At 44.6% G+C, this 18,066-nt stretch overlaps 1 protein-coding gene across 1 annotated transcript; it reads left to right on the top strand.

Annotated features, from left to right (window-relative positions):
- Positions 1-3: 3 nt before the first annotated feature.
- Positions 4-17,657, top strand: LOC109877693 (sodium- and chloride-dependent GABA transporter 2; the record flags this gene model as incomplete). The annotated part of the gene is made up of 15 exons (XM_031819661.1): positions 4-159; positions 1,906-2,040; positions 3,861-4,001; positions 4,283-4,394; positions 4,543-4,587; positions 5,615-5,744; positions 5,897-6,031; positions 10,349-10,452; positions 12,922-13,046; positions 13,607-13,719; positions 13,883-14,020; positions 14,393-14,495; positions 14,934-15,037; positions 16,455-16,604; positions 16,816-17,657. Coding segments are annotated over 15 exons (1,859 nt in total), but the record flags the coding sequence as incomplete, so codon positions are not given.
- Positions 17,658-18,066: the final 409 nt, after the last annotated feature.

Consider the following 18,066-nt stretch of genomic DNA (forward strand, 5'->3'; position numbering starts at 1 on the left):
CAGTGGACTCAGAGGCCCAGAAGGAGCCCCGAGGATGCGGTTCAGCAGGAGAGGGCAAGTGGGCCAACAAGACTGAATTCCTGCTCTCCATGGCTGGTGAGATCATTGGCCTGGGCAACGTATGGCGCTTCCCTTATCTGTGCTACAAGAACGGAGGAGGTAAGTAAACCAGCACCTCCCCATCTATTGACTGTCAGAATAAACAGTAGGATTACAATGTCATGGTCTGAAAGCACTGAAACAATGAAGAGTTTGTTCATATTTACAGGATGTTGACCCATGTGCAGCCCTTTTTGGAATAGCCTGAACAGAGCAGGGAGAGAAAGAAAGAAAGACAGCTGGTGTGTTGGTGTGAGAGAGTAATTGAACATCAGAGAATGAGAGAGAGTGTGTGAGAGAGTAATTGAACATCAGAGAATGAGAGAGAGTGTGTGAGAGAGTAATTGAACATCAGAGAATGAGAGAGAGTGTGTGAGAGAGTAATTGAACATCAGAGAATGAGAGAGAGTGTGTGTGAGAGTAATTGAACATCAGAGAATGAGAGAGTGTGTGAGAGAGTAAGTGAACATCAGAGAATGTGAGAGTGTGTGAGAGAGTAAGTGAACATCAGAGAATGAGAGAGTGTGTGAGAGAGAGAGACAGAAGAGAGAAAGAAAGTGAGAGATAGAGGGATTAGATTAACCTGGAGAAGAGTCCCCTGAGCAAGCTGGTCCTGGGGCTCTGTTCACAAACACAAACAGCCCCACAGAGCCCCAGGACAGCAACACAATTAGACCCAAACAAATCATGAAAAAACAAAAGATAATTACCTGACACATTGGAAAGAATTAACAAAAAAAGGGAGCAAACTAGAATGCTATTTGGCCCTAAACAGAGAGTACACAGTGGCAGAATACCTGACCACTGTGACTGACCTAAAATTAAGGAAAGCTTTGACTATGTACAGACTCAGTGAGCATAGCCTTGCTATTGAGAAAGGTCGCCGTAGGCAGACATGGCTCTCAAGAGAAGACAGGCAATGTGCTCACTGCCCACAAAATGAGGTGGAAACTGAGCTGCACTTCCTAACCTCCTGCCAAATATGTGACCATATTAGAGACAAATATTTCACAGACTCACAAAGAATACGAAAAACAAATAACATTTTGATTAACTCCCATATCTATTGGGTGAAATACCACAGTGTGCAATCACAGCAGCAAGATTTGTGACCTGTTGCCACAAGAAAAGAGCAGCCAGTGAATAACAAATGCCATTGTAAATACAACCCATATTTATGATGCTTATTTTTTCCTCCCTTTTTGACTTGAACTTATTTGCACATCATTACAACACTGTAACTGTATATACATAATAGGACATTTAAAATGTCTGTATTCTTTTGGAACTTGTGGAGTGTAATATTTACTGTTCACGTTTTTTAAAATTGTATTGAGAGAAAGAGAGAGAGAGATAAGAAAGATGTTTCCCGAGGGAGTTGACTCTTGTGTCCGCTAACCTGTGGGCGGAGCTTCACCTCTAATATTCTGTGAGCAACAAAAGATGTATGCATCCTAAAAAAAACAAGGATACAGGCCTGCGATTGCTTTTGTGCTGCCTCAAAGGCTCTCTGTATCCACTGGAAAGTTCATTCATTTCCTTATGAAGGATATCTATCAGCTGTCAACTCTTTCATGGACTCGTAGCTAAAAACATGTTCTAACTACTGTACAGCAATACCGCATCATCACACAACTGAAATGTCAATAAGCATTTCCTTGGTCTATTCACACAAAATGTTTTGTCATTCATCTCAATGGCTTTATCTTTGTATCCTTCCTGCTGTTCTATTTGACCATTTACCATAGTAACACACCTTTCATACAGTAAACACTCTTCTTCACTGGTGTTTTTAACCCTCCACAGGTGTCTTCTTTATCCCGTACTTTGTCTTCCTCTTCTTCTGTGGCATCCCTGTGTTCTTCCTGGAGACGGCATTGGGCCAGTACACCAGCGAGGGCGGGGTCACAGCCTGGAGGAAGATATGTCCCATGTTCGAAGGTGATCACTCTGTCTGTTCCTTACATTATTACATAATGGGCCAGTTCCCCAGACACAGATTTAGCCTATGGGGAATCTTCCAGGCAGGTCACCCATGATTACAAGTCCGTATTCGACATCCATCCATGTCTGAGGGACGTTGGGAGATGATGTAGAAACCAGCCACTAGGGGCAACAGTGAGAGCTGTTACCTTTAAGTAGGTTTCGGTTTTGCTGGTTTTGCTAGTTTTGCTAGGGCGTTGTGGATGGGCGTAGGCATCTTCCTTTGGTTCCAAAAGTAACATGTTCGAATCCAGAAAGAAAGTGGTTTTTGATATTTTTGTTTTAAGTGTAACCCTAACCCTAACCCTAACCCTAACCCTAACCCTAACCCTAACCCTAACCCTAACCCTAACCTTAAGTATTCTGGAGTTAATGCCTAACCTTAAAAATACAGAGTTAATGCCTAAACTTAACCTTAAACACTTAAAAATGTGACATTTGGAACAGCTTCGAAATTTGATGTTTGACGTGAGACTGTGAGAGCTTGAAGCAGTCTTCTTTATTAATAGATGTCAAGTCCCCTGTTTTGGGGACCTGCGTGGTTCTGGTATCGTTTCCGACAGACATTTTCACTGATAAATTGATCTGTGGACACCATAGGTTGAAATGGCTTGCATTGAGCAGTAGCCCTGAATCTCACGGACACAGAGTATATGTGGGGTGTCCCTCCTACCATTTTATTCGCTCTTCTGACTGTCCATCAACTCCAGGCTGAACCCTACATCACAGCCACTTACAACACATATGCCTGGAGTCCTTACATCGTAGCGCATCAGGAGAGAGGGGTTCCGTCGCTGTACCACATTCAGAGATCGATTTATTGACAGTAAATTAAAATAATTCATACATTTTAAACAAAAAAACGTTCTGCTTGTAACAGACGTACAAGATTGATATGAGATGAAAGGCAAGTTCCAAACAAGCTCACTGAGACGTTCACAGCGATGGGGGTAGACGTTTTGATCAAGAGAGACCTTTAGAAAATATTCACATTTTCTCTAACACTCAACATACAAATATGTATTTTACAGTTATAAGGAAGGTGAAATCTTATAGTTAGTTGTTGTATAATTTGATTATATTATATTTCGAAAGCGTGTATCATTTCAAGCCGTATTCATACAGTTCTATTGAATAGGAAATACACAATATAAAATATTTCGTATTTTCATATTTTCATGATATTTCTACTGTGTACTTCAGCTTGTATCTTCAAAAGTGACGACACCTCATCAATGTATAACTATTCTTGCCAGAAAGGTGAGATTGTAACCTTCTTGGAGTAGGCAGCATTACTAGTTATAGTTCATGATAGTAATTACTTTTGGGGATTACGTAGATTACATTTTGGATTACATAACCGTTAAAATGGCTTTTTAGTGCAGGACTATCCATTATTTGTGTCAGGGAATCGGGCCTTATGCTAGTTAAAACAGGGATTCAAATGTGTTGTTTCAGGCTAAACTCATGAGAGGCTGCTGTATACAAAGACATTGATTGAAAACAAATACATTTCACATTTTCTATATCGAACTGTAATTTGCTAGGTATTAAGCAGGCTTTTGTTCCAGCCCAGTACTAAACACTCCCGATTCAACTTAACAAAGTCTCAATGACACGTTTGTTTATTTAGGTATTGTAGTGCTGGGCTGAACCAAAAGCCTGCACGCCCTGTAGTTCTCCAGATCCATGGTTTGACCACTGTGCTAAGTTACTAAGTTATTTAAAGAACGGTCACCCTATCAAATGTTAACCTGCCTTTGCTTTTCCGTCTATAGGAGTGGGAATTGCATCCCAAGTGATTGTGGCGTACTTGAACATCTATTACATAGTGGTGCTAGCCTGGGGTCTGTTCTACCTATTCAACTCCTTCAGGAATCCACTGCCCTGGTCCACCTGTGACAATGAGTGGAATACTGGTACAAGAACTGAACACAGACACAGACACACACGTAGACATAGACACACGTGCACGTATGCATGTGCACATACTTACTTACTCAAACTGTCTCTCTCTCTCTCTCTCTTTCTCTCTCTCTCTCTCTTTCTCACTCTCTCTCTCTTTCTCTCTCTCTCTCTCTCTCTCTCTCTCTCTCTCTCTCTCTCTCTCTCTCTCTCTCTTTCTCTCTCTCTCTCTCTCTCTCTCTCTCTCTCTCTCTCTCTCTCTCTTTCTCTTTCTCTCTCTCTAACATTCTCACAGAGAACTGTCATAATTTGAGTTCCATGTTGTTGAACCCACACTTCTCCCAGTTGGACTCAGACTGGTCCTTCCTTCACAACCAGACTGAATATAATGACTACAATATGTTGAGGTAGGCCTCCTTTTTGTACTTTGAAGATATCAGATACATTGGGTGTTGATGAGGTGCAGTCATGCAGACATTGAGATTACTGTATTGTGGTTCCTTTTGCTATTTCTCACTGCTTTTTCATTGGTTTACCCCCCTCTTTCTCTTTCAGTAATGAAACCATGAAGATCACGTCTCCCGAGGAGGAGTTTTGGGCGTAAGTTTGAAACCAATCATAACTTCTGAAATACACACGCACACACACGCACACACACATACTGATAGTGATGATGATGAGTCATGCTGACAGACAATATAGGGCCCACCCAACGGCCCAGCAGCCCAGTAGAACACCGGGTAAGGGAAATTAGCCAATTACAGCCCGGAGGGAACCATAAAACAACCAATTAGAGTGCTCGATAAGGATTATTTTGTGTTCAAATTCAGTGTTGTTGTTTTGTCAGACTAGTCTGGTGATTTCGTAATAGGCCATGGTTCTTCCCACATGATACATTCCTGATGGGGTTTCCGGGTGGTGCAGGATTGGGAAATGGGCTGAGAACAGCACTCTAAAGCGTTTTCTTCTAAATGAGAACAATATGTGTCCTTTCTTTGGGGTTCAAAGCCTAAACTAAAACCCTCTAAACTAAACTGGGGAAAATGGAACATCTGTATCTATCATGCCGATGCTATTTTGTCTCTGTATTCGTGCAGAGGCTCCATATGGAGACTATAAAGTTGGGAAAAGAACACATGTCTTTCTGTCGGGTCGGCTGTCGCTGTGAATTTGTTTAGGTTAGATTTGTGTGGGGAGAGGATCTCTGAAATAAAACACCATGTCTAAGATGGTATGTAGTACATAGAGGGTCATGGTATTGGGATTTGACGTAATTTGATGAGTGGGTTAATTCTGCATGGTTACTAGGTTAAAACAGAAACAACTAAAAGGGTTAAGTTTAGGGTTACGGTTTGGGGAAAGCATAAAACTAAATAATAATGAAATAAAAAGCGCTGTTTCCATTTATCATCATCATTACTCTCCCTTGTTGCTAAACATTTGTGAACTGCCGTGGCGCCATGGTCTAAACGTCTTACTGACCAGCCTGGCATGTGTGTGTGTGCATTCATGTATGTGTGTGTGTGTGTGTGTGTGTGTGTGTGTGTGTGTGTGTGTGCATTCGTGTGTGTGTGTGCATGCGTCCTTACATATGTGTGTGTGTGTGTGTGTGTGTGTTGTTCCCCAGTCGTCGGGTGTTGAGGACGTCAGATCATGTGTCTCTGGGTGCTGTACATTGGGACCTGGCTCTCTGTCTGCTGCTGGCCTGGATCATCTGTTACTTCTGCATCTGGAAGGGAGTCAAATCTACAGGCAAGGTGAGCTGGCAGCCTCCCATACAGCCTCCCATGTGTGTGTGTGTGTGTGTGTGTGTGTGTGTGTGTGTGTGTGTGTGTGTGTGTGTGTGTGTGTGTGTGTGTGTGTGTGTGTCTGTCTGTGTGTTCAAGTGTATCTTCAATTGTGACCACAGGTGGTGTACTTCACAGCAACGTTCCCCTACCTGATGCTCTTCATCCTGTTTATCCGAGGTGTGACTCTACCAGGGGCTGGAGAGGGCATAAAGTACTATCTCTGGCCTCAAATGACCAAGATCTTGGAACCTGGGGTAAGACTGATGGGACAGGGATGATAGTAGGGAGGAAAGATGTAGTAGGGAGGAAAGATGGTAGTAGGGAATAAAGATGGTAGTAGGGAATAAAGATGGTATTAGAGAGGAAAGATGGTAGTAGGGAGGAAAGATGGTAGTAGGGAATAAAGATGGTAGTAGGGAGAAAAGATGGTATTAGAGAGGAAAGATGGTAGTAGGGAGGAAAGATGGTAGTAGGGAGTGAAGATGCTAGTAGGGGGAGAAGATGGTAGTAGAGAGGAAAGATGGTAGTAGGGAGTAAAGATGGTGGTAGGGAGGGAAGATGGTAGTAGTGAGGAAAGATGGTAGTAGGGAGGAAAGATGGTAGTAGCGAGCTAAGATGGTAGTAGAGAGGAAAGATGGTAGTAGGGAATAAAGATGGTAGTAGGGAGGAAAGATGGTAGTAGGGAATAAAGATGGTAGTAGGGAGGAAAGATGGTAGTAGGGAGTAAAGATGGTGGTAGGGAGGGAAGATGGTAGTAGAGAGGAAAGATGGTAGTAGGGAGGAAAGATGGTAGTAGGGAATAAAGATGGTAGTAGGGAGGAAAGATGGTAGTAGGGAATAAAGATGGTAGTAGGGAGGAAAGATGGTAGTAGCGAGGAAAGATGGTAGTAGAGAGGAAAGATGGTAGTAGGGAATAAAGATGGTAGTAGGGAGGAAAGATGGTAGTAGGGAGGAAAGATGGTAGTAGGGAGTGAAGATGGTAGTAGGGAATAAAGATGGTAGTAGAGAGGAAAGATGGTAGTAGGGAATAAAGATGGTAGTAGGGAGGAAAGATGGTAGTAGGGAATAAAGATGGTAGTAGGGAGGAAAGATGGTAGTAGGGAGGAAAGATGGTAGTAGGGAATAAAGATGGTAGTAGGGAGGAAAGATGGTAGTAGGGAGGAAAGATGGTAGTAGAGAGGAAAGATGGTAGTAGGGAATAAAGATGGTAGTAGGGAGGAAAGATGGTAGTAGGGAGGAAAGATGGTAGTAGGGAGGAAAGATGGTAGTAGAGAGGAAAGATGGTAGTAGGGAATAAAGATGGTAGTAGGGAGGAAAGATGGTAGTAGGGAGGAAAGATGGTAGTAGGGAGGAAAGATGGTAGTAGGGAGGAAAGATGGTAGTAGGGAGGAAAGATGGTAGTAGGGAGTGAAGATGGTAGTAGGGAGTGAAGATGGTAGTAGGGAGGAAAGATGGTAGTAGGGAGGAAAGATAGTAGTAGGGAGGAAAGATGGTAGTAGGGAGTGAAGATGGTAGTAGGGAGTGAAGATGGTAGTAGGGAGGGAAGATGGTAGTAGTGAGGAAAGATGGTAGTAGGGAGGAAAGATGGTAGTAGGGAGGAAAGATGGTAGTAGGGAGGAAAGATGGTAGTAGGGAGTGAAGATGGTAGTAGGGAGTGAAGATACTAGTACAGAGGAAAGATGTTCTCTAGCATTTTCTCTCTCTCTTTCTCTGCTCACAATGCCAAAGCGGAACTGGGATCTTAGCAAGAAAAGCAAACCAAGACCTTTAGAGTTAAACAGTAACCCGAACACACCATAACATCAACACACAGTAACAAAAACACCATCCTCCCGGAGCAGGATGAAGTTGCCAATAGACGCTGATCTTGGGTCAGTTTTCTATTTTCCCCACTCATTTATTTAAGATACTCTTTGGTCGTAGACCAATGACCGAACGTCAATGGCAATGGTCAAACACTCAGGCATTCAGACGATTTCTTTAGGTGCCAGAGAGTCCCATAAAAGAGACATTCTTTGGTATGGATTACCTTTGACCTTAGTACAACATGGCATGTGACCTGATGCCTTCTGGGGGTCCGGTGTCGCGGTCCCTGGAGAGGTCAAGCCTCGTTTCAGGGGTCAACTATCCTCCAACTTTGCTTCCTGTTGTGTGGGGCTCGTTGGATCAGGAGTAGGCTCAAAAAGGGTGCAAACTGAGACAAATGAAGCCTGCTGGGTATTTGGGAAGTGTCATGAACTGTTGTGAGTTTGTTTCTTTGTATCATATTTCAACCAGTCTATTTTAAACGGAAACGTGTTGTTTTTCCGTAGAGAGAGCAGGACGTCAACATTGGGGGAGGGTGAATAATATTATGTTAATTAACCTTGTGGCTAAAACACTGATTCTCAAAGAACTAAATTACTGTACAACATCATCTTTCCAGGTATCCCAGAAAACATACGCCAAGACAGATGTGTCATATCATGTGCGGACAAAAGGATAGTCACAAACCTAACATCTTTAAGTTCAGAGGTGTAGGGTGTGAGAAAAGTTGCTAAAGCAATTAGAGACCTGGGGGAGGATTGAGAGGAGGACGGGGGCGCTGGCGTGGGAATCCCCAGTTACTTCGACTGGAACGGTGGCCAGATGAATGCACTTCAGGGTCCGGGTGATGATTGGTTATGTAACTCTGTGTCCCGACACAGCTGTAGAACAGACCAGGGAGAAAATGTGTGTTCGACTGCATGCCATGTGTTTTATTTTGGATTTGGGGAAGAAGTCTGGAGTGAGGGTTGTGGATTAGTTTAGAGGTCTGTGTAGAGGGAGAAGAGGGTTAGAGGTCTGTGTATAACAGAGAGAAGAGGTTTAGAGGTCTGTGTATAAACAGAGAGAAGAGGTTTAGGGCTCTGTGTGTAAACAGAGAGAAGAGGTTTAGAGGTCTGTGTATAAACAGAGAGAAGAGGTTTAGAGGTCTGTGTATAAACAGAGAGAAGAGGTTTAGAGGTCTGTGTATAAACAGAGAGAAGAGGTTTAGGGTTTAGGGGTCTGTGTATAAACAGAGAGAAGAGTTTTAGAGGTCTGTGTATAGATAGAGAGAAGAGGTTTAGGGGTCTGTGTATAAACAGAGAGAAGAGGTTTAGAGGTCTGTGTATAAACAGAGAGACGAGGTTTAGGGGTCTGTGTATAAACAGAGAGAAGATGTTTAGAGCTCTGTGTATAAACAGAGAGAAGAGGTTTAGGGGTCTGTGTATAAACAGAGAGAAGAGGTTTAGAGGTCTGTGTATAAACAGAGAGAAGAGGTTTAGGGGTCTGTGTATAAACAGAGAGAAGAGGTTTAGAGGTCTGTGTATAAACAGAGAGAAAAGGTTTAGAGGTCTGTATAAACAGAGAGAAGAGCTTAAGGGGTCTGTGTATAGACAGAGAGAAGAGCTTAAGGGGTCTGTGTATAGACAGAGAGAAGAGCTTAAGGGGTCTGTGTATAGACAGAGAGAAGAGCTTAAGGGGTCTGTGTATAGACAGAGAGAAGAGCTTAAGGGGTCTGTGTATAGACAGAGAGAAGAGCTTTAGTGGGCTGTGTATAGACAGAGAGAAGAGTTTAAGGGGTCTGTGTATAGACAGAGAGAAGAGTTTAAGGGGTCTGTGTATAGACAGAGAGAAGAGCTTAAGGGGTCTGTGTATAGACAGAGAGAGGAGAAATGAAGGGGCCATCCCAGCTGGCTGTGGTAGTATGTGGATTATACTGGGATGGATAATGGACTTTGTTTTGGGGCAGACTGCAGGCCTCCCAGGCCCTATCGCCCTCCTGCTAACACTAACCAGATGCTGCTATGAGTGGGTCTGCTGAGGGTCTGCTGAGAGGGTTGATGTTGTCAACACACACACATAGGAAGTGCAAGCAGACACAGGCAGCCATACATACACACAAACACGCACATGAACGGACACACAGATGGATGTCGGCCTGAGAAAGACAGCAGAGAGCCCAGATTATTGGCCCTAGACAAACCGGATGTTACACAAGTTGTAGTTGATTGTTGTCAGCTTTGACAGAGAAATTTATCCAATGTTTTATGGGTCTACAGGAGATGTATTTGATGAAAACCACATGGTTCTGACCGGTTTTTGTTTACTTTAATGAGTGAAAGTAGCTGAACATGTGACAGTAAAATAGATATTCTTTCTTCCCGTACTCTGCCCCCCTCATTCTCTCTTTCTCTTCTCCCTATCTCCATCCCTCTCACTCTCTTTCCTACCTCCCTCCTTCCCTCTCCTCTCTCCTCCCTCCATCCCTCCCCCTGTCTTTCACTCCTTGCCTCCCCCTCTCTCTCCCTCTCCCTCTCCCTCCTTGCCTCCATCTCTCTCCTCCCTCCCTTCCTCCATCCATCCATCCATCCCCCTCCCTCCATCCACCCCTCTCACTCTCTCCTCCCTCCATCCCTCCCCTGTCTTTCACTCCTTGCCTCCCCCTCCCTCTCCCTCTCCCTCCTTGCCTCCATCTCTCTCCTCCCTTCCTCCATCCATCCATCCCCCTCCCTCCATCCACCCCTCTCACTCTCTCTAACTCCATCCCTCTCCCCCTCTCTCTCTAGGTGTGGCGTGACGCAGGGACCCAGGTGTTTTTCTCCTACGCTGTATGTCAGGGGGTCCTCACCTCTCTGGGCAGCTACAACAAGTATAACAACAACTGTTACAAGTCAGTGTGACACACCACTGCACACAGCTTCCCCTTCAAAACTCTATTTGAATTGTCACATAAAAACGAAAACATTTTCAAGTATGTCAACTGTGCTTGATTTAGTTTGCGCTTTACGAAAGGAACCAATGGAATAGTCCCAAAAGGGAAAAACTGCAGATCTCTTTTCTTTCCAAACAGTATCCTCTCACATTGATTTAGAGTAGCCTGCTAGGTCCCTCTTGACGTTATTTGAATTGGATCCCATAGACCTGGGTCAAACACATCATTATGTCACATGTTTTTCAACACTTGAGCTATGCTTGATATTGTTTGCTGTGTACAGAAGAACCAATGGAATGGTCCCAAATGTGCAAACTCCACACTAAGTCAAGAGCACCTGAAATACCTTCAAGTGTTTAGTTTGAACTAACTACAGCTAAAAGGACACTGGTAAGTGTAATTGATTATGTGTTTATTGTTCTTATGTACAGTACCCTCCTGTGAGGTCGCATAAGAAAACACATTTTACACACCTTGTTGTGTTCCAGGGAGTGATAGTGATTTTACACACCTTGTTGTGTTCCAGGGAGTGATAGTGATTTTACACACCTTGTTGTGTTCCAGGGAGTGATAGTGATTTTACACACCTTGTTGTGTTCCAGGGAGTGATAGAGATTTTACACACCTTGTTGTGTTCCAGGGAGTGATAGTGATTTTACACACCTTGTTGTGTTCCAGGGAGTGATAGTGATTTTACACACCTTGTTGTGTTCCAGGGAGTGATAGTGATTTTACACACCTTGTTGTGTTCCAGGGAGTGATAGAGATTTTACACACCTTGTTGTGTTCCAGGGAGTGATAGGGATTTTACACACCTTGTTGTGCTCCAGGGAGTGATAGTGATTTTACACACCTTGTTGTGTTCCAGGGAGTGATAGGGATTTTACACACCTTGTTGTGTTCCAGGGAGTGATAGTGATTTTACACACCTTGTTGTGTTCCAGGGAGTGATAGTGGTTTTACACACCTTGTTGTGTTCCAGGGAGTGATAGTGGTTTTACACACCTTGTTGTGTTCCAGGGAGTGATAGTGATTTTACACACCTTGTTGTGTTCCAGGGAGTGATAGTGATTTTACACACCTTGTTGTGTTCCAGGGAGTGATAGTGATTTTACACACCTTGTTGTGTTCCAGGGAGTGATAGTGATTTTACACACCTTGTTGTGTTCCAGGGAGTGATAGAGATTTTACACACCTTGTTGTGTTCCAGGGAGTGATAGGGATTTTACACACCTTGTTGTGCTCCAGGGAGTGATAGTGATTTTACACACCTTGTTGTGTTCCAGGGAGTGATAGGGATTTTACACACCTTGTTGTGTTCCAGGGAGTGATAGTGATTTTACACACCTTGTTGTGTTCCAGGGAGTGATAGTGGTTTTACACACCTTGTTGTGTTCCAGGGAGTGATAGTGGATTTACACACCTTGTTGTGTTCCAGGGAGTGATAGTGATTTTACACACCTTGTTGTGTTCCAGGGAGTGATAGTGATTTTACACACCTTGTTGTGTTCCAGGGAGTGATAGTGATTTTACACACCATGTTGTGTTCCAGGGAGTGATAGTGATTTTACACACCTTGTTGTGTTCTAGGGAGTGGTAGTGATTTTACACACCTTGTTGTGTTCCAGGGAGTGATAGTGATTTTACACACCTTGTTGTGTTCCAGGGAGTGATAGTGATTTTACACACCTTGTTGTGTTCCAGGGAGTGATAGTGGTTTTACACACCTAGTTGTGTTCCAGGGAGTGATAGTGATTTTACACACCTTGTTGTGTTCCAGGGAGTGATAGTGATTTTACACACCTTGTTGTGTTCCAGGGAGGGATAGTGATTTTACACACCTTGTTGTGTTCCAAGGAGTGATAGTGGTTTTACACACCTTGTTGTGTTCCAGGGAGTGATAGTGGATTTACACACCTTGTTGTGTTCCAGGGAGTGATAGTGATTTTTACACACCTTGTTGTGTTCCAGGGAGTGATAGTGATTTTACACACCTTGTTGTGTTCCAGGGAGTGATAGTGATTTTACACACCTTGTTGTGTTCCAGGGAGTGATATTGATTTTACACACCTTGTTGTGTTCCAGGGAGTGATAGTGATTTTACACACCTTCTTGTGTTCCAGGGAGTGATAGTGATTTTACACACCTTGTTGTGTTCCAGGGAGTGATAGTGGTTTTACACACCTTGTTGTGTTCCAGGGAGTGATAGTGATTTTACACACCTTGTTGTGTTCCAGGGAACGATAATGATTTTACACACCTTGTTGTGTTCCAGGGAGTGATAGTGGTTTTACACACCTTGTTGTGTTCCAGGGAGTGATAGTGATTTTACACACCTTGTTGTGTTCCAGGGAACGATAATGATTTTACACACCTTGTTGTGTTCCAGGGAGTGATAGTGATTTTACAAACCTTGATGTGTTCCAGGGATTGCGTGGCACTCTGCATTCTCAACAGTGCCACCAGCATCTTTGCTGGATTCGCCGTCTTCTCCGTACTGGGATTCATGGCTCACTCACTTGACGTGGACATGAATGAAGTTGTTAAAGGAGGTGGGCCTCTTTCCTCCACATCCCCCTCTTCCTCGTCTTTATCCCTTTTTCAAAGTCACACTCCTTACTGCAGAGGTCAAGTTTGTCAACACCTTGATATAGAATGCGAATCCTTCATTTCTGTTATATATCGTGTGAAGCTGGGATCTCCAACTCTGGTCCTAAAAATGTACTAGGTGTGCAGGTGTTTGTTCCAGCCCAGCAAAGATATATTTGATCAAACAAATTGTGGTGCAGACTGAAGACTATAATTAGTTGATGTGACATAGGTATGTTAGTGCTGGGGCGGAACAAGAGCCTGCATTCCCAGTATCTCCCAGTAGAGATGGAGAAGCCTGTGCTATAGTTACGATACTGCTCACTGTCATAACCAATAATGGCCACAAGAGGGCCCTTCAGCCCAATGCACCACACCATAAAACCTCTATCACAACTGGTCTCCTCCACACAGCATTAAGACACATCAACAGCAGAACAAATCCATATGCATTTTTCAGTCCGGTGATATTTACCTGCAAATATGAATAAATGAATGTGTGTGTGTGGGCTGTTTCCCACAGGACCTGGTCTGGCTTTCATCGCCTATCCCAAAGCCGTGTCCCTGCTACCAGGGGCCCAGTTCTGGGCCATCCTCTTCTTTCTTATGGTTATCTTACTGGGTCTGGACAGCCAGGTACTATACAGGGACGTGTGTGTGTGTGTTTGTGTGTGTGTGTTTGATAGAGTTGTATTGAATTTATTAAGCTTAAATCAGGTAATGTGTCATTTTCAGTTGACAGGATACATCTTTGTGCATGTGTGTGTGTTGTGAACATATTGTGTGTGTTCCCTCCCAGTTTGTGTGTGTAGAGAGCTTGGCCACATCCATCACTGACATGTTCCCTGGTGTACTGCGGAGGCCTGGCCGGAGAGAGATCTTAGTACTAGTCATCGCTGTAGTCTGCTTCCTACTGGGTCTGCCTCTCATCACGGAGGTAGGAGAGAGGGAGAGAGGGAGAGAGGGAGAGAGGGAGAGAGAGAGGGAGAGAGGGAGAGAGAGAGGGAGAGAGGGAGAGAGAGGGAGAGAGGGAGAGAGAGAGAGAGAGAGAGCGAGAGGGAGAGAGGGAGAGAGTGAGTGGTAACAGAGAGCTATATAGAGGGTGGGAGACAGAAAAAGAGAGATGGAGGGAGAGAGAGTGGTGTAAGAGAGCTATATATAGGGTGGGAGACAGAGAAAAAGAGAGATGGAGGGAGAGAGGGAGAGAGAGAGAGAGAGAGAGAGAGAGAGAGATGCTAGTAAACTCTTCAATAGCAATAGGAACAGAAGTTCACCTCTGACATCCATGTCCTCCTGCCCTTCCCATCAGAATGGGATAGTCCTCTTTCAGTTGATTGACTCGTACGGCCCCAGTGGGACCAGTCTGCTGTTCATTGCATGTTTTGAGTGCATCGCCGTCGCCTGGGTCTACGGTGAGTGACGTCACTACTAACATGATTGTACAGACTATGTTTACTGTAGTTACTGTTCTAATCGTTAAAGTGAATCTATGCTCTAAGAGCCAGTTTCCTGGACCCAGGTGAAGCCTGGTTCTGGACTAAAATGCTATTTTTAGGAATATTGTCCATTGGGCATGCTATTTAGTCCAGTACTACAATGGACAGTCACAAGCAGTCACAACATGTTCATACCTGTACAATAAGTGTTTCCATACATTCACCGTAACATTACGTCTCAATTGAAGTTCTATTACCAGTTCTATTACCAGGGAAGTGGGACACATGGTAGACCACTGTGTCTCAGCATGTTTTCAGTCAATCGAGGGGGGACCCATGTGTGTGAATGTTTCTATCAAGACGAAGAGATGGATCTCCACTAAAAAAGAAAGTGTGGATGGATTGGCTTTGCAGGTGCGAACCGTTTCCTTGACAACATTGAAGACATGATAGGCTACCATCCTTTCCCTTCGGTGCTGAAGTACTGCTGGCTGTTTGTGACACCACTCATCTGTGGGGTGAGTAAGATAGACACCTGTGTCATCTCTCTCTCGCTCTCTTTTCATCTTTCTCTCTGCGTCTTTCTTTATGCTCATGTTCTCTTTCTTCATTATCTCTCTCCTGCTTTCATCTTGTTCTTTTTCTTTCTCTGTACCTTTTGCTCTCTCTCTCTCTCTCTCTCTCTCTCTCTCTCTCTCTCTCTCTCTCTCTCTCTCTCTCACTCTCTCTCTCTCTCTCTCTCTCTCTCTCTCACTCTCTCTCTCTCTCACTCTCTCTCGCTCTCTGCCTTTATCTCTCTCTCTCTCTCTCTCTCGCTCTCTCTCTCTCTCTCTTTATCTCTCACTCTCTCTCTCCCTCTCTCTCTTTATCTCTCTCTCGCTCTCTTACTCTCTCTCTCTCGCCCTCTTTCTCTCTCTTTCTCTTTCTCTCTCTTGCTCTCTCTCGCTCGCTTTCTCTCTCTCTGCATCTGTCTTTATCTTAATGTTCCCTGTTTCTCCCTCGTGGTCTGTCTCTCCCTTGTGGTCTGTCTCTCCCTTGTGGTCTCTCTCTCCCTTGTGGTCTCTCTCTCCCTGGTGGTCTGTCTCTCCCTTGTGGTCTCTCTCTCCCTGGTGGTCTGTCTCTCCCTTGTGGTCTCTCTCTCCCTGGTGGTATCTCTCTCCCTCATGGTCTCTCTCTCTCTAGTTGTCTGTCTCTCCCTCGTGGTCTCTCTCTCCCTCGTGGTCAGTCTCTCCCTCGTGATCTCACTCTCCCTTGTGGTCTCTCTCTCACTCGTGGTCTGTTTCTCCCTTGTGGTCTCTCTCTCCCTCATGGTCTCTCTCTCCCTCGTGGTCTGTCTCTCCTTCGTGGTCTCTCTCTCTCTCCTGGTCTGTCTCTCCCTCGTGGTCTCTCTCTCCCTCGTGGTCTGTCTCTCCCTTGTGGTCTCTCTCTCACTCGTGGTCTGTCTCTCCCTTGTGGTCTCTCTCTCCCTGGTGGTCTCTCTCTCCCTCGTGGTCTCTCTCTCCCTCGTGGTCAGTCTCTCCCTCGTGATCTCTCTCTCCCTTGTGGTCTCTCTCTCCCTTGTGGTCTCTCGCTCCCTCGTGGTCTCTTTCTCCCTCGTGGTCTCTCTCTCCCTCGTGGTCTGTCTCTCCCTGGTGGTCTCTCTCTCCCTCGTGTTCTCTCTCTCCCTCCCTCTTCCTTCTAACTTGGCATTAAAACACCTATGTATTCCTTCTATCCACAAATGACATTTGTTGATCACTATCTTTCTAATACCCTTTTCACAATACCGAGCCAAACTAAGCCGTGCTGTACTGGAATGGCCTGGAAAGCACAATCTGAAAATAAAATATCCCAGCCAGCACAGTACAGTTCTGGCTGGCCCTATAGTGGGAATCAGGTTTAGTCGTCAGTATCCAAGGCTAACCTTCATCTCCACCTCTTCCTGGTTCTCCTCAGATCACCCTGGTGTATGACACACTGACCAGTTCATCAACCAATCTAAATCTAGAGTACGCACCTGGGCCCTGGGCCTCCCGAGTGGCCGCTCTCCTCATCCTCACCCCGCTGATGTGTATCCCTGTCTACATCCTGCTGTGTCTGTGGAGGGTGAGTGTCTATACCTCACCTACCGTCACTCCATCATCATCACCCACCAGGCACTTACTGGGTGTCTACTCATAGATGTCTTGGTTTAGGGGTGGGTGGGGGGAGGTGTATGTGTATATATTTTAATATCTGTGTGTGCGTCTGTGGGTGTGTGCATGAATGTGGGTATTGTGGTTTTTCTTCAGTGTTTTGACCATGTCCTTCCTCCCAGAATCCTAAAGGGATGACCACTGCCTCCAGTGACCTGCGCCAGGCACGGCCACACCAACCCAGACTCACCGTGTGTGAGCGTGTCATTATCGAGGGACAAGAGAAACCCCCCAGGAACGCAGGGGATCGGGATGAGAAGCTGGCCATGGAGGAGAACAGTGGAGTCTAGTGTTGATGACATCATAGAACCTCGACTGTCAGGGTGCCGGACTGCCTGGTTGGTCTATGGGTTGTATTCATTATGACGTCAGGTAGCCTAGCGGTTAAGAGTGTTGTGCCAGTAACCGAAAGGTCAACTGGTTCGAATCCCCTAGTCAAAAAGATACAAAATCTAATGCGCCCTTGAGCAAGGCACTTAACCTTAATTGTTCCTGTAAGTTGCTCTGGATAAAAATGTCTGCTAAATAACTCAAATGTAAAAATTTGCCACCAAATGGAAGAAAAAGGACTGAAAAAGGAGGGACAACTTTAACTTGTTCAATAAAAAAAAGAGGCACATTTTCTATGAAATGCTTCGCTATGCTCTAATAAATACAACCCAGGCTTCAACTGACCAGACTGGATGGCAGATACAGCAGGGCAACACCAACAAAACAAATGATTGACATTTCAGATGCATCATGCTACACATGTTTACACCTGCTCTTGAATATTCAGAGGAGTTTTCTCTCTGTTGTATCTGTTTTTGTTTACTTTTCCTCCTGGATTGTATTTTTTTATACCATTTTGATAACTGAGTCCAGAACCCTTTCATATACCTCATATGTTACGGAACCTTGTATGTTTCTATGTACTTGCCCTATAAACAACCTCCTCATAATAAATTAAAAGGTTTTCTGTTTGTTTACTTGTAACCTTTATTTAACAAAAATTCTTATTGACAATGCCGGCCTACACCGGCCAAACCCAGACGACGCTTGGCCAATTGTGCACTGACCTATGGGACTCCCAATCACAGCCGGTTGTGATACAGCCTGGATTCAAACCAGGGTGTCTGGAGTGACGCCTCTAGCACTGAGATGCAGTGCCTTAGACCGCTGCGCCACTCGGGAGACCCCAAATATCCTAATGACTGATACCCGTTGTATTATTCAACATATTTTCAGTGTACATGGTGTCCATGTTGTTACTTTCCGTCGATATCTCGGTCTGAAACAGCAAGCGGCCAGGCTCAACTTGTTCCCACTGCCAATTACAAATCAATCTATTCTAAACAGGACTTTCCCCTGCTCCTACAACACAAAACACCATG

The sequence above is a fragment of the Oncorhynchus kisutch genome, unplaced genomic scaffold (assembly GCF_002021735.2).
Source record: "Oncorhynchus kisutch isolate 150728-3 unplaced genomic scaffold, Okis_V2 scaffold2435, whole genome shotgun sequence".
Classification (NCBI taxonomy): Eukaryota; Metazoa; Chordata; class Actinopteri; order Salmoniformes; family Salmonidae; genus Oncorhynchus; species Oncorhynchus kisutch.